The sequence below is a fragment of the Thamnophis sirtalis genome, unplaced genomic scaffold, assembly GCF_051295495.1.
Source record: "Thamnophis sirtalis isolate CommonGarterSnake01/CBP01778 unplaced genomic scaffold, rThaSir2_p1.2 scaffold_11, whole genome shotgun sequence".
NCBI lineage: Eukaryota > Metazoa > Chordata > Lepidosauria > Squamata > Natricidae > Thamnophis > Thamnophis sirtalis.
The window spans coordinates 45,958,380-45,973,625 of NW_028261391.1; the positions used below are offsets into that span (position 1 = coordinate 45,958,380).

Genomic DNA, 15,246 nt, shown 5'->3' on the forward strand with positions numbered 1-15,246 from the left:
AACTCTTTTAAAAGATGTTCCTGGCTTTCTTTGTATGCATGTATATGAAAAATGCAAGCTAAAGGAAATATAAAATGAAGGTTTGGATTGATAAGAATTGAGCAGAGATATAAAAAACCCATTCCTATCATTTTTTCAACATTGTTAAAAGGAGGAATTTGAATAAAGACCAAATGTGTAGAGAGGATTATATACATAATAATGGAACCTAACTTTACATTCCTAAAAATAGATACCTGCCAAATAAAAAACGTGCGTGTTCATGTGGTGCACGCCGGGCCCCGTTGCAACCGTACCAGTTGCAATGGGATCCGGAAGCCACCACTGATACAAACATATTTTTAAAGTTCTTTTTTTAAAATATATTTTTATTATTTCTACATTTAAAACAATGCATCACCACGAAGTCGAAGTGACCATACATTCACATTATATACAGCTAGTTTCAACCATTAACAATTAGCCTACTTAATACATTGTCTATCCTTCTGTCCAATCACAATATATACAGTTTGTTCCAGTCTTGTCGCCTTGTCTTACATCAATCATAAAATCTGTTCCAGACTTTAAAATATTCTGATTCCCCTTTATTTTTAAGTTCAAGAGTGAGCCTATCTGCTTCTGCACAGGCCAACACTTTTCTGATTATATCTAGCTCTGACTGTGTATTTTCCATAGTGGAGGGGGGAGGAGTATCCAGATGGGTTGACCTTATCCTCTCGTGATTGGATTGAGTTCAGAGAAGCTCTTTGGGCAACGCCCCCTGGCAATAGGTATTCCCCAGTTTTTCTGATTCACACCAATAGTGAGAGGTTGCCCACTCTGGATCTCCAGCAATTTACTAGTATTTAAAGAGAATTCATTTGGACCCGTCGAGTCTTGCCTCCCGGCAACGCGCACAGCCTCCTCCTACAGGATCGGGACTGCCACTAGCCCGCCTGGGGCGGCACGCTGCCCTGGCCACTGAGTGAATCTGAAGACACTCAGTGAGGACCTTGGCCGGGCAGCAGGAGGATAGGGCACAAGTCTCCTAGAGGCAAGCCCTAGCCACGGAGGATTGTAAGTCGCTGGAGCGCTCAATCGCTCCCCTCAGGGGTTGAGCAACGAACCGGGGCTTCCCAAACGTCCCAGAGCGCCCGCGCTGCCTCCAGGTGGCCAGAGGATCGTGAGGAAGCCGAAGAAGCCTTTCCTGGCCACAGCGGCATCGGAGAAGAGGCAGGAGGAAGAGAATCCAGCTGAGAGGGTGCGCGGCAGCTCCCTAGAGCACAAGCCACTCTTCAGGTACTTTTAAATTTTGTGCCCCTTTGCAAGCTGGGCGGCGCCATTTTGAAGCCGGGAGGACCCACATGGTCCAAGATGGCGGCGCCCAGCAGCTACCAGGAAGAACAATCCCAGGCAGCTGCAAGCATGGACTTCAGCCCTACCGGAGGGGCAGAAGAGCAAGCATCCAGGTCAGTGGCTTCCTCAGAGACTGCACAAGGGGGGGAGGAAAGGCTAAATGTAAAAGCAAGCACCTCCCCCCCCAGGGCAGATCCAGAGGAAGTGGGGGGTCACAAGCCTTCCAAGCCCTCTAAGTATGAGAGGAGGAGGCATAAGGTTTTAGAGAGGTTCTGCAAGAAGGCTTCCAGCCATCAGGCCACACCAGGCAGAGGGGGAAAAACTCCAGGCACTCCCTTACCCAGCGGTGGCACAGTGGAGAATCCAGCCCTGCCAGCAAGGATCCCTATAGACACCTCAGGACTTTGGGGTGCTACTCAGGGGTGGCAATTCCCTACCACCCGTGCTGTGGGGGCAGCCTTGCCTACTAGACTTCCTCTCTTGGGCATTCCCCCTGCTCAGGGGGGCATAGGCCCCAGCCAGACACCTCCCACAGGGTCCCCCAATTTTCGGGAGATAATGATGCAGGCATTTCAGCAATGCATGGCAGCAGCATTCCAACAGCCACAGGGCCCCCCTCCCCCCCAGGGCTCCTGAATTCCCAGAAGCCCAGGAGGAAGAGATTCCCAGCTCCTCAGATTCATCCCAGGAGAACAGTGACATGAAAAGTGAGGAAGACGAGATCAGGGAGGACAAGCTGTCAGAGGACGAAGGCATGGGTTCTCTGGAAACAGGCAGTACCAGGGGGGATTCCCTGCTAGGCAGAGGTACCCAGACAGACAGCAGAGAGGCAGGCAGCAGAAGCGGCCCTTTTGAGGGGGCGGAGGAGACGGAAGGGGGCGCTCCTTCCGCAAAAATTAAAGCTAGGCCCAGCATTCTCCCCATTGGGGGGTGCTTAGCGCACTTCGCCAACAGCTGGGACCTCACCTCCTCTGACAGGTGAGTGCAGAAGACCATCAGGCATGGCCTTTCACTCAAATTTCTTTCCAGTCCCCCAAGCTTCTTCCGGATATGTCCGGTTTCAAAGAACCCAACCCGGAGGTTGCTGATGCAGGAGGCCATCCAACACCTGTTGGAGTTCAGGGCGATCCAGCCGGTGCCTCCAGAGCAACAGGGTCAGGGGCACTACTCCATTCTGTTTGCCATCCCCAAGGGCTCAGGGGGCTGGAGAGCGACCCTTGATCTGAAACGCCTGAACCGTTCCATTTGTTATAGGAGGTTCAAGATGCACTCCCTGCACTCTATCTTGGAGGGGGTTAGGCAGGGATACTTCTCACCTCCACAGACCTCACAGAGGCCTACCTGCACGTTCCCATTGCCCAGGATCACCGCAGGTATCTCAGGTTTTGCTACCTGGGACACCACTATCAGTACCGGGCCCTCCCCTTCGGGCTGTCTTCGGCCCCAAGGGTATTCACGAAGGTAATGGCACCACTGGCAGCGCACCTGAGACAGGTCCCGGTGCGCATCCAATGTTACCTGGATGACCTGCTTTTGCAGTCATCTTCCTTTAGGGGTGTCCTACGAGATCTAGACATCACCACGACAGTCCTGAGGGACCACGGGTTTACGGTAAACCTAGCCAAGAGTCACCTCCACCCCTCTACTAGTCTGATCCACCTAGGAGCCAGAATAGACACCCAGACAGGCATGGTTTTTCTGTCGCCTGACAGACAGATAGCGCTTAGACAGCTAGCCTCCTCGATAGCTATTTGTTAAAAGGAGGAATTTGAATAAAGACCAAATGTGTAGGGAGGATTATATACATAATAATGGAACCTAACTTTACATTCCTAACAATAGATATCTGCCAAATAAAAACTATGCATAATGATCAAACAACTACAAAAATATATTAATGGTTATCAGATATTTTTCATATATCCATTCATCTAGTTGGTAGGCATATCTGAGAACATATTTTGGCTATACATACAGAATCGTTGCCATACTGGGCATGGCAATCATAAAACATCAATTTGCCAAAAAGCAATCTGATGGCTGAGGTTGCTCCTTATCATTCCATTTAGTCCTTCAGGAGAATATTTACCATCTTAACTTCTTTGAAATTTTCAATAAAAAAAAAGTGGGCCCAATTTCATATAGAATATTGAGCTACACTTATCCCTTTTACTTTATGAGATTACCTCTATAAAATGTGAAGCTCCATATTAACTACCTGTGATTGGTAAAAATGATGGACCTTGATGAGATGATTAAATCAACTTTCTTGAAAAGAGAAAAGATTTGATAGTACATTTAGTGCTGACTAGAAACCCTTTCTAGACTTTTTGAATTTCTAATCCTGGTCTGCAATATAAATTTGCTATGGATATACAAATCAATGGTGTGTTGCAGGCAGTACGCCCCGGTACGGGAGTACCGGTACCTGCCCAGAAAACCGGGTACCGTTTCAGTACAGTGCTCCAGAGGGACTACCTGCCCGCCCGAGCTCCTTACCTGTATTTGAGCTCTTCGGCGCTTCCGCGCATGTGCACAGAGCGCATGGCACCTGCGTGATGCTCCGTGCGTGTTCATGTGGTGAACTCCAGGCCCCATTGCAACTGTACCGGTTGCAATGGGATCCGGAAGTCACCACTGATACAAACATAGATATTTTTTTAAGTTCTATGGTAAAGAAAGAGAAATAGGGCGTTGGTACTTACCTGATACGCTCTTCTCATAGTGGGGGGAGGAGTATCCAGAATGGGGGTTGACCTTGTCCTCTCATGATTGGATGAGTCAGATAAGCTCTTTGGGCAATGCCCCCTGGCCACCAGGTATTCCCCATATTTGACGAAGAGCTTTATCCGACTCGTTGCACCATTCACTCCAGAATCTTAATCCAGTTTTTAGCTTTTATCGTCTTCAACATCAATATTTATATAACTTCATAAACAATGAACATAACACTTAGTCGTACAAACATAGACAGGGAGGGACTGAATACTCCTCCCCCCACTATGAGAAGAGGCGTATCAGGTAAGTACCAATACCCTTTCTCCATAGTGAGGGGGGAGGAGTATCCAGAATGGGACGTACCAAAGCCTGCGCGTCCCTAGGGAGGGAGACCCTTGAGGCCCTATGTCCCCCACTCATGCCAGTTGAGGCGTGGGCCCCGTCCTGTGAACCGCCTGTAACACCCTGCGGCCAAAGAGGCTTCTGCCGAGGTAAAAGAGTCCAATTTATAGTTCCTAGCAAAGGGAGAGGGGAAAGCCCACGTGGCTGCCCTGCAGATTTCGGCCAGGGATGCCTGCGTGGCCCAGGCTGTGGATGTGGCTGCGCTCCGCATGGAGTGAGCTGTGATATGATTGGTGTCTGTAAGCCCTGCGATTGGTATGCAGTGGCAATGCATGTTCGCAACCACCTGCCTATTGTGGTGGAAGTCACCTTGTTACCCAGGACCCTGGTTGGAAGGAGACAAACAGAGCTTCGGATTTCCTGTTTGGCCTGGTTCTCCTGAGGTAAATCCTCAGAGCCCTCCTTACACCCAGAGTGTGCCACTTCTTCTCCAACGGGTGAGAAGGGTCTGGACAGGAGTTGGGCAAATCAGTTCCTGGGCTCGATGGAAGCAGGGGCCCACCTTGGGATGAAGGACGGATCCAGTTGTAACCCCACCCTGTCTTGGTGGAAGACGCAGAGATCCTCAGTGGTGGACAGAGCATGCAGTTTGGATATCCGCCTGGCGGAGGAGATGGCCACCAGAAAGGCCAGCGTAAGAGTCAGGAACTTAAGGGAAACTGTTCGTAAAGGCTCAAATGGAGCACCTGTAGGAGCGTTCCCCTACCCTGTGTAACTCCCAGGAAGGGTACCTGAATATCGTGTGAGGTTTGGGGTTGGAAGCCCCCTTGAGGAATTGCCTGACCATAGGATGGTGAGTCAAGCTCTGGTTCCTGCCACGCAGGAGAACTGACGAGATGGCTGAAACCTATCTCCTAATCATGTTAGGAGCTAACCCTCTGTCCAGGCCTGCCTGGAGGAAGTCCAGAATCTGAGGCACTGAGGCCTGGATAGGATTGTACCCCAGGGAGTTACACCATGAGGCAAAGGCCCGCCACATGGAGCCATAGATACGCTCTGTGGAGGGTGTGCGGGCAGTCTGGATAGTCTGCATCACCCTGGGGGGGAAGAGGTCTTTCCCCAGGATGCTCCGCTCAAGAGCTCAGCAGTCAGCTGGAGCCATTGAGGGTCTGGGTGCTCCAGCGACCCCTGGTTAAGGGATAACCCCTCCTGGGGGATTCTTCAGGGCCTCTCCCCTGAAAGCGCCTGAAGATCTGCAAACCACGGCCTCCGGGGCCAGTGAGGTGCCAACAGAACTCCTTCCGCCCCCTCCCCTGGGGATCAGGGGTAAGGGCGGAAAGGCATACCGATGACCCCTGGGCCAAGGGCTTCGCAGAGCGTCCACCCCTTCTGCCCCCCGTGCCTGGTACCTGGAGAAGAACCTTGGGAGCTGAGCGTTGAGGGGCGTGGCGAATAAGTCGACCTCCGGCTGTCCGAAGCACTCCACCAGCTCCTTGAAGATTGCTGGCTGCAGCTTCTGCTCCAAATTGTCCACCTCGGTCCGCCTGAGCCAGTCGGCTCTGATGTTCTCCACCCCTGCTATATGTTCTGCCCTCAGCGAATGCTGTCTAAGATCATAGGCTATCTGAGGTGCTTCTGCAATTTCTCATAGTCGGACATCCCATTCTGAGTTTGTGGCGGATTCTGGCATGGGGACTGGCCTGTCTGACCCTTTTTCCCTGGCCATAAGGGTGCTATGATTCTATTACTAGGATTAGCTCAAGAGATATTCTGAATGTAAACACAGACGGAGTTCAATGGTCAGCCACTAGAGTGCATGTAAAGATGAAGTGAAGGAAGCTAAGGCTCACAATAAAGGCCTGCCGCAAAGGTAAAATAACAATAACAATAATAAAAAATACAAAAGGGGGCATCTTCCCACATGTTAAAAAGAAGAAAGGATTAAGGAAACAATTGGTCCATTGCTGGGAGAAAGAGGCCAGAAGGTGACAAGCAGCAGGGGTAAAGCAGAACTATTTAACTCATGTTTGGCATCTGTCTTTACCCAAAAAGATAAAACAGTCCAACCTATCAAGAACAGCACCCCAAAAATCAGATTAGGAACCCAAGATGAGATAGGGAAGAAAATTGTAAGCGAGCACCTGTCTACCCTAGCCAAGGTCCAATTCCCAAGACCAGATGGGTTACACCCCAGGGATCTGAAGGAACTGGCAGACGAGATCTTCAAACAACTGAACTATGTCTTTCAGAGATCCTGGAGTACCGGAGAACTACCATAGGATTGCTGATGTGGTTCCCCTCTTCAGAAAGGGAGAAAACAGATCAAAAGCCCAAAGCCAACATGGGTTTGTCAAAAACAGATCATGCCAGACTAGCCATATTGCCTTCTTAGATAAAGTGACAACACTAGTGGACCATAGGAATACAATCAATATAGTTTACTTGGACTTCAGCAAGTCCTGATAAGGTAGACCATAACCTACTATTAGATAAAGTAGAAGAATGTGGATTAGACATTGTCACGCCAGATGGCTTTGTAACTGGTTGACCAACCGCACACACCTGTACTCCTCGATGGAACTGCCTCTTCATGGAGGGAAGTATGCAGTGGAGTACCCCAAGTCTCTGTTTTGGGCCCAGTACTCTTCAACATCTTTATCAGTGATTTGGATGAGGGTGTTAGGTATGTAAGCTAACAGTTGGGTTAGCAATATATATGCCATGATCGTAGTTTCTGTTTCTTTAAGTACTGCTGCAAATGTGGTTGGATGCTGTTACCTCAAGCGGTCATAAGAAGGAGCCAGAATGACTGTTAGCTCTCTGTTTGTTAAATGCTGATCACTGGGGGGACTCATCAGATTTGCAGATGACCCCAAGCTGGCAGGAATAGCCAACACTCCAGAATACAGGCTAAAGATACAGAAGGATTTTGATACTCCTGAACATTGGGCACTGTCTAAGAAAATGAGATTCAATGAAGTAAGGTTCTACCTTTAGGCAACGAAAACGAAATGCACAGGTACAGGATACCTTGCTCACAGTAGTAACTGTGAAGGGGATCTTGGAGTCCTAGTGAATAACCCTTTAAATATGAGCCAGCAGTGTGCAGCAGCTGCCAGAAAGACCAACACAAGTTTAGGCTGCATAAACAGAGGAATGGAATCAAGCTCACGTGAAGTGTTAATACTACTTTATAAGGCCTTGGTAAGGTCACACTTGGAATTCTGCATTCAGTTTGGTCACCATGATGTAGAAAGGATGTGGAGACTCTAGGAAGAGTGCAGAGAAGAGCAACAGAGGGGATCAGGGGACTGGAGGCTAAAGCCTATGAAGAACGGTCGCAGGAACTGGGTATGTCTAGTTTACTGAAAGGAAGGACTAGGGGAGACGTGATAGCAGTGTTCCAATATCTCAATGTTTGCCACAGAAAAGAGGCATCCCAACTATCCTCCAAGGCACTTGAGTGCAGAACAAGAAGCAATGGGTGGAAACTAAACAAGGAGAGAAGCAACTTAGAACTGAGGAGAAATTTCCTGATAGTTAGAACAATTAATCAATGGAACAACTTGCCTCCAGAAGTTGTGAATGCCCCAACACTGGGAGTCTTTAAGCTGTTGGATAGCCATTTGTCTGAAACGGTATAGGATTTCCTGCCTAGGCAGAGGGTTGGGCTAGAAGACCTCCAAGGTCCCTTCCAACTCTGCTATTGTATTGTATAGTATTGTATTGCATTGTATTTTGCTCTTTGCCTAGTTGCCCCCACTCTTGGAAGGCCTTCAGGGGTAATCTCTAACCTGATTGGAGGCTCTTCTGTCCCTCCATTGAGAGCTGTAGCCTTTAGCAGTGAGGGCTGATTTCTGCTTGTGTTTTCCCAGCTGCAGGGAGCTGCCATCTTGGGCCACATGGGCCTCTCCTCCCCCTTCTTCCCAAATGGCTGTGCGGGGCAAATACCATAGCCCCGCCCTCAAGAATTGGCAACAAAAAACACAGCTTGTGCTACTAAGAGCTGCCGGCCATTAATTGTGGCCTCCTGCTGGGAGCCTTCTCGCCCCCCCTCTTACTCCCACTTAAAGGGGAGTGTTCTTAAAGGAGAAGCCTCTGGAATTCTCCTGCGACTCAGAAAGGGGCAGAATAGGGTTTGCATAAATCCTGAAGGCAAGGTTGTTGGAACCCAGATGATAAAGTCATTGCTGCCTGAAGAGAAAACTAGTGATCTTTCCTCAGTTTCCAGGCGCGTGCCTTGTGGCAGTTGCCTCTGCCTTTCTGCTGCCGGCCTTGTGGCAGTTCCTGCTTCATGCTGCTGGCCTTGTGGCAATTGCCTCTGCCTTTCCTACTTGGAGGTAGGCTGGGGGGAGGGGGGGAATTGATCCACCGCCTGCCTCTTTAACCCCCCTTGATGGAGATATGCCTCCTTTTGGCCTTTGCCTGCCTCCCCCGCCCTTGGCTAATGCCTCTGCGATGGTCTCTCACCTTTTTAAGGGCTCCTCAGAGCCTCCGGTGGTGTTTGTGCCGGCCTCCTCTGAGCTGCTGGGGGCCACCATCTTGGACCACGTGGTTTCAAGATGGCCCCGGGCTCCAAATTCAAAAGGCTCTTCTTTGCTGGAGCACATGGAAATGGCTTGTGCCTTTGCAGGCTGCCATGTGGCTGCTGCTGCCGCTGGAGGCTCTCTCTCTCGCCTCCCCCTGCCTCCCGCAGCTCTTTCTGAGCCTCTCCGGCTCTCACATTGTTCACTGGTGATCGCTGCCAGCACAGGCTTTCCAGGGCGTTTTAACAACCCGCGGTTCATGGCTCAACCCCCGAGGGGAGCGGAGGAGCGCTCCTGCTCCTGAGAAGCCTCTGCGGCAAGGGCCTGCCTCTAGGAAGCTTGTTCCCTGTCCTCCTGCTTGCCCAGCAAAGGTCCTCACTGAGTGACTCCGTCTCACTCAGTGGCCAGGGCAGCATGCCGCCCCAGGGGGCTTGTGGCAGTCCAGTCCTTGCAGGAGGAAGCTGTGCGCAATGTAGGGAGGTAGCCTGGGTCCAAGCTTATTTTCCTTAAGCCTTTGTAAATTACTGGAGGTTCAGAGTGGTACAACCTTTCCAGTGAGTGGATGAGTCAAATATGGGGAATACCTGGTGGCCAGGGGGCATTGCCCAAAGAGCTTATCTGACTCATCCAATCATGAGAGGACAAGGTCAACCCCCATTCTGGATCCTCCTCCCCCCTCACTATGGAGAATTGAACTAGAAGTAATAGGGAAAAATTTAGAAATATCTATGTAACTTATATTCAAGGTCATTTCTGAAGCTAATTGCATGTAATAAGCTGAGTGATCACTCTCTTGTTTGTTGAACAGTTTATCCACCAAGAATGGGCATGAAAGATTCATAAACCAATTCCTGTCCATGGAAAGATAAAAACTCTGCTGGAGAAGCTCCTAACCTATCATCAGCACTAAAAACATTTGTGAGACAAGCCATATACCATATAATTGTGGCTGTCTAAAACTCTAACAAATAATATATAACTTACAGCACACAGCAATATGGATGAAATAAAAGTTTTCAACAGTGATGGCCTTGAGGGTATTAGTATTGAAGGAAGTGACATCATAAACTAATCCATGAAGGTCACCTAAAATATTTATTTCCAAATAAGCAATGTAACTGGGAAGGTCCTTAAAAATATTTGAAGGGCAATGATAGTGATCACTATTAATGCTAAGGATTGGTGCAAACAACTAATCAGAGTAAGAAATTAATAAAGAGATTCTTTGAAAATGATTCAATATGAAGGAGATGGGATAGGATAGGGACTTTGTCCAGGGAAACATATCTCCTCAAAGGTTACCAAAGATCCAAGACCCAATTCAGGTTAAATTACATAAAATAAAACCATCTACGATGTTTTCCTTAAATGTGTATAAGCTCTGAAAATCTTTTCAACTCATTTTAGTTTTTATTCCCATATGCTAAATAAGTTATATAGATTTTATCATAGAAAAGCTGGAACTGCTCAGCCTACATCCTCAGAATTCCCTTTACTTACAATATGATATTATTCAGTATTTTATGTTTAATTATACCCCGATTAAAACTGGTATACACAGAATATGTATACTTAATAGTAACTATTCCAGAAACCATTTGCTTAAAAATAGCCCAACCTGAAAGGATTTAATAGTGTATTATTGTTAATGCAGTATTTTTATTATTGCTTGTGGCACTCATATATTACATACAATCTGCAAGTTCAAGAAACCAGAAAGCTCTCTTGACCAACAATCCCTATGCTTGCATAACATACCTGGAATCAAAAGAAAAGTACTTAATTTGGCACTGCATTGTAATAGAAATTCTCTACTGAAAAACATTTTGATGCAACTCAAATCAATCACCAATACAAACACCTGGACAAATACCACAAAAAAGCCAGCAGTTAGGTTCCTTTTGAAGATATAACAGCAAGGATGGTTGGCTAGCTTTTATCTGTTCAAGGATAGTTTTGTTCCTTTCTTTTAGCTTTCTTACTTTCTCCTTCCCCACCAACTCTGAATGAAAGTTTTCTCCTTGCATGGAACATTCACCATATTTGTCCTCTTCTTACAGGAAGTTATTATGACCTCTACAGTTTGCACTTCAGATAGAAATTGAAAAGATCCATACACAAGCATATGTATTCACACCCATGCAAAAAAAATCAACTACCAATTTCCAGAATGCAAGGAAACCTCTGTGAAAATGCCCAGAAGCAGCATAGAGAATGAGGGATAGGAGGAAAAATCACTTGAGTCCCTACTGGCTGACTGAAGATGCTTGTGAGTTTACTGCTGTCTCCATCTGCTCTTTTCCACATTCCTGATTATAATATCCCAAACACTATGGGCAAAAAACAAGCAAGAGTTGAAGCAATCTGCCTTCACCTCCACTGTATAATTAGGCAAAGTAGTCAAAGTGATCTGCTGTGCCTCCAGAGGAAAACATTTCTCCCCCAATAACCACAAATATCCTGGGAAAGGGAGGAACATAGTGTTGGTCAGAAGATCCCCATTCACCAGCCTGTGTTCATAGCCATCCAACAGGGGCAAAATTATTCTATCAAAGGAACAATTTATGCCCCATTTAAATAAAAGCACCAGAATAGAGTACAAGAGGTGGAAAAGACAAAAGTTGTGCTTCCAGCTACTACTTGGAAAGTTTTTCAAAGAAAAAACCAGAGAACTAAATCTGAAAATGTTCAGGTCACATTTACTAATCTTGCCTTTTAGTTAACCATTTGTTGACTGCTCTTCTTTAGGCTCAATGACCAGTACTTTTACTAATAATGATTAACAAGCGATTGTATGCAGAATCAGAAAACAAGAAATGGTCATATCGTAAAACTTTTAAATCTAATGCTGTAAATTGATGAAGACTTGTCAGGAAAACTTCACAAGTAAAACTATAATGGTAACTCAGGGTTTATCAGAGATTGATTTTTATTAGTATTGTGCTGGTCAAGTATAGCCAATACAAACGATGAAATATGTAACACTTTGATTTTAAGAACATTTCAAAAACCAAAGATATACTAATCGTAAAATCTGCAATCTTCCAAAAATTCTAGCTTTAAATTACAAAAAAATATTTGGAAAACCATTTTTTCAATGTAATAACATATATTTTTAAGAATACACCAAATCTATAAGGAAAATGGTATTCCAAAAAAGAAAGTAGGTCAGGAATTTTCTTATGAAGGGCAGAAGTATCTAATATCTTTTCCCTCATTAGTTTATTTGTCCAGGTGATAGATACAATAGCCATAGGTGTGAGAAAACATCTCATATGTTCACATTCATTAATATGAATATCTCACAATAAAGGAAGTATATCCTAGACTACCAAACTCATATGATTCCCTTTCAATAAATACAGGTTACATACTCAAACATGAGTAACAAAAAACATTTTGACTGGAAGCTATTATTTGCCTCTTCAAAGGCATTAACTGGACTAGGCAGTAGAATAGATGTTAGCTTCCAAATTTCAAATATAGTGACACTGAAAACTACTTTTATGTTACATACCCGGGCAGTCTTTCATCAATCACACCCTACAGCTTCAATAGTTTAACACTGTAAATTTATTCAGCTACTTTACACTTTCTGAAATTGAGGCTTATCTCTTCCCTCTTGTTTTCAATATGAGAACATACAATTTTCCAATGCCTGCAAGGATCAGCTTTCTGACTGTACACACTGCCTACCATAATACCACTGCCTTACAGCTTGTTTCTCCCTAATTTTGAGAGTACCTTTAAATTGTATTATATGAAAACTAGGAAACCTGCAACACCTGCAAGCTTTATAGGAAAAATACATGTCACTAGCTCCCATGAAATTGCCTATTGCTTTGCCATACAAGGCTTATGATTCAGGCAGACCTACCACTGATCAGCATTTTGGTTTGGATGGGCGACTTTTCTTAGAACTCAGCAATTAGTAGTACCAGTGCAGTTATTGGATATAGTAGTTATTGGGTAAATTTATTTGTATCCATCATTATTTATACAAATTACTCAAGGCAGCAAACATATGCCACACACCTTCCTCCTCCTATTTTTTTGCACAACAACTTTGTGAGCTGAGTTGGGTTGCAAGAGAGTGACTGGTCCAAAAGAGATGCCTGGGAAATGCAGATTTCTTGGCATATCAATGAAAGCAGGATGAAAGCCTTTAGGGCAACAGGGAAGAAAGGTGGATCAGGTATAGTGTATATTGCTTTAGATACAATTTCTACTCAGAGATGACTCTACTTACAACACATGACAAGATTGGAGGTTTCGGGGAATGAGGGTAGAAATGTAGTAGTTTCTACACAAACTCACCAATTTGTGTGTACCTAGAAAGAAGAATGTCCTCATAGCTTTTGTTGTCATATGACACCAAGATGCAATAAGGAAAGGCAGCAAAGAGTGCTCATCATAGACGAACAGCCTTAAACATAGACATCAGAGAAGAGATTATATTCCTTGGTTACATTTAACCTCTCACAAATAGAATCTTTTTCCAATGCAATGTAACTAATCCAAAATTCTATCATACAATATTTATAACAAAACTCAGCATTTTACTGATTAAAAAATACCCTCCTATCATGAACTATCTTGTTGCAAACCTTTGATACCAAAGACTACATAAATTCTTCTTAGTTAAGCTTGCTAACCACCTTTAAAAAAAATTGTATAAAATGCTTCTTACCCTGTGCTAATCTAATCAAGCCCCTCAAAAAATAACTAACAAGCATTTTCATTTTTCCTAAACCCCATCACATCTTCCAACATGTAGTCCCAGCCTCACGATGTTCTGATACAAAATTCGGCCTTCTGGGCTCCTTCATTATAAAAGCCAGGCCTTCAGTCCAGATTTCCATAAAATCCGTTTTTAAAAAAAACCCTAAACAGAAAGAAAACCCACACCAGGGAACTTCTTTCCATATCAAACCCGCTACAACCGAGGATCATCTATAGAAAAGGGGGTAAAAACCTGATGGGAGAAACCTATGACTTGCTTGCTTTCCTTTATTTTCTCACTATGCCGTAAGAATCTCAATTTCCCAATGTTTTTTGTTTTGTTTTCCCCTCTGGATTCATTTAAAAGATAACTGTTATGAATTGCCATTATGAGTTGTTAGTTAACCCGTATAAATCTCTCCTTCTCCACAAATCCCCATCCTCTTCGGCTTCCTACTACCGTTACCAGCAAGAGCCATTGGCAACCCCCTTCTCCTTTCAATCCCCTGCCCATTCTTTTCCTTCTTACCATGAATTTCAGGGCTTTCTCTTGTACCACAGCCTCGGCGGGGTCCATAGCCTCGCCAACTCGCCTCTGGTGTAGCTGCCGTTCCTCCGCCACCTCCGGGCCTCAGCCGGCCTTGGGCCTAACGCAGCCCCTCCCCCAAGCCTCTCTCTTTCTCACTTAGTGCAAGGCCGCAGCTAGCGCTGTTAGAGAGAAAGCTCCGTTGTTCTCTGGCTCATGTAAACGGGAAATGTAGTTCCAGGGAGCTCCTGAGAAGCAGCCGAGAGTGTCCAAATCACTACATCTCCCAACAACCCCTGCGTGAGAGGAAATGCTGCACTAATCGCCTCTTATGGAGCGCAAAAGCGGGGGCTCATAGAAGCGGCTGTGCGATCGGCTGTGTACAGTAGCTGAAATAGGTAAAGGGAAGGAGGAGGAGATTTCACATTTAATTTTCCTATCCCGAAAGAAGATATATAACTATATATATAGTTTAAATATACCGTGGCTTAGCATGATATATGGATTTTGTGAGGGAATTAACATTTTTAAGTAGGTGTTCAATAAAAAGTTACTCCAATATAGTACTGTGTGTGTTATTACGATTGTTTTGTAACACACATACATTCACCATCAAAAAATTGCTGAGGCTCAAGTAACTCAAGTGCACCAGAAGCCCAACTTATTGAATAGCACCTCAAGACCAACACAAAGAGGAACTTGCTTTGATCTTCTCTCTACATGCAAAAAATAAAAAAAATGTTGCAATAGCAATCCTTTGCCATGACTCATGTTTCCAATTGTAACCATTTTAGTCCCCTGCTCAAAATAACTGGTAGTGTACTGGTACTCATTTTACCCATTCACCTGTTTTCTTTGGAGAGTCATGAGGAATAGAGGTCTTAAGTTACAGGAAAGCAAATTCCAGCTGAATGTTGGAGAAAGATCAACAACAGAACTAATTATCAAGGATGTGATGGAATACACTCAATTTGAATACTTTCATTTGGATTTTTAAACAGAATTGTGGATTAGATTTGTTGACCAAAATGTCTCTTACACCCCAGTGCTTCTTTTATTCTATTAATTAGTCCT

At 45.2% G+C, this 15,246-nt stretch overlaps 1 protein-coding gene across 8 annotated transcripts in view; it reads right to left on the minus strand.

The window, feature by feature from the left end:
* The window catches only part of BTRC (beta-transducin repeat containing E3 ubiquitin protein ligase), a 188,833-nt gene extending 174,495 nt beyond the window's left edge, over positions 1–14,338 (minus strand). For 2 of the 8 annotated variants that reach the window (XM_087725738.1, XM_087725736.1), the window contains exon 1: positions 14,176–14,338. In XM_087725738.1, the coding sequence (XP_087581864.1) occupies positions 14,176–14,223 (48 nt within the window). In that variant the 5' untranslated portion in view covers positions 14,224–14,338. Of the gene's footprint in view, positions 1–13,241; positions 13,348–14,175 lie in introns of those variants that run through there. The other 6 variants (XM_087725743.1, XM_087725741.1, XM_087725735.1 and 3 more) reach the window with 5 other exon arrangements.
* Positions 14,339–15,246: the final 908 nt, after the last annotated feature.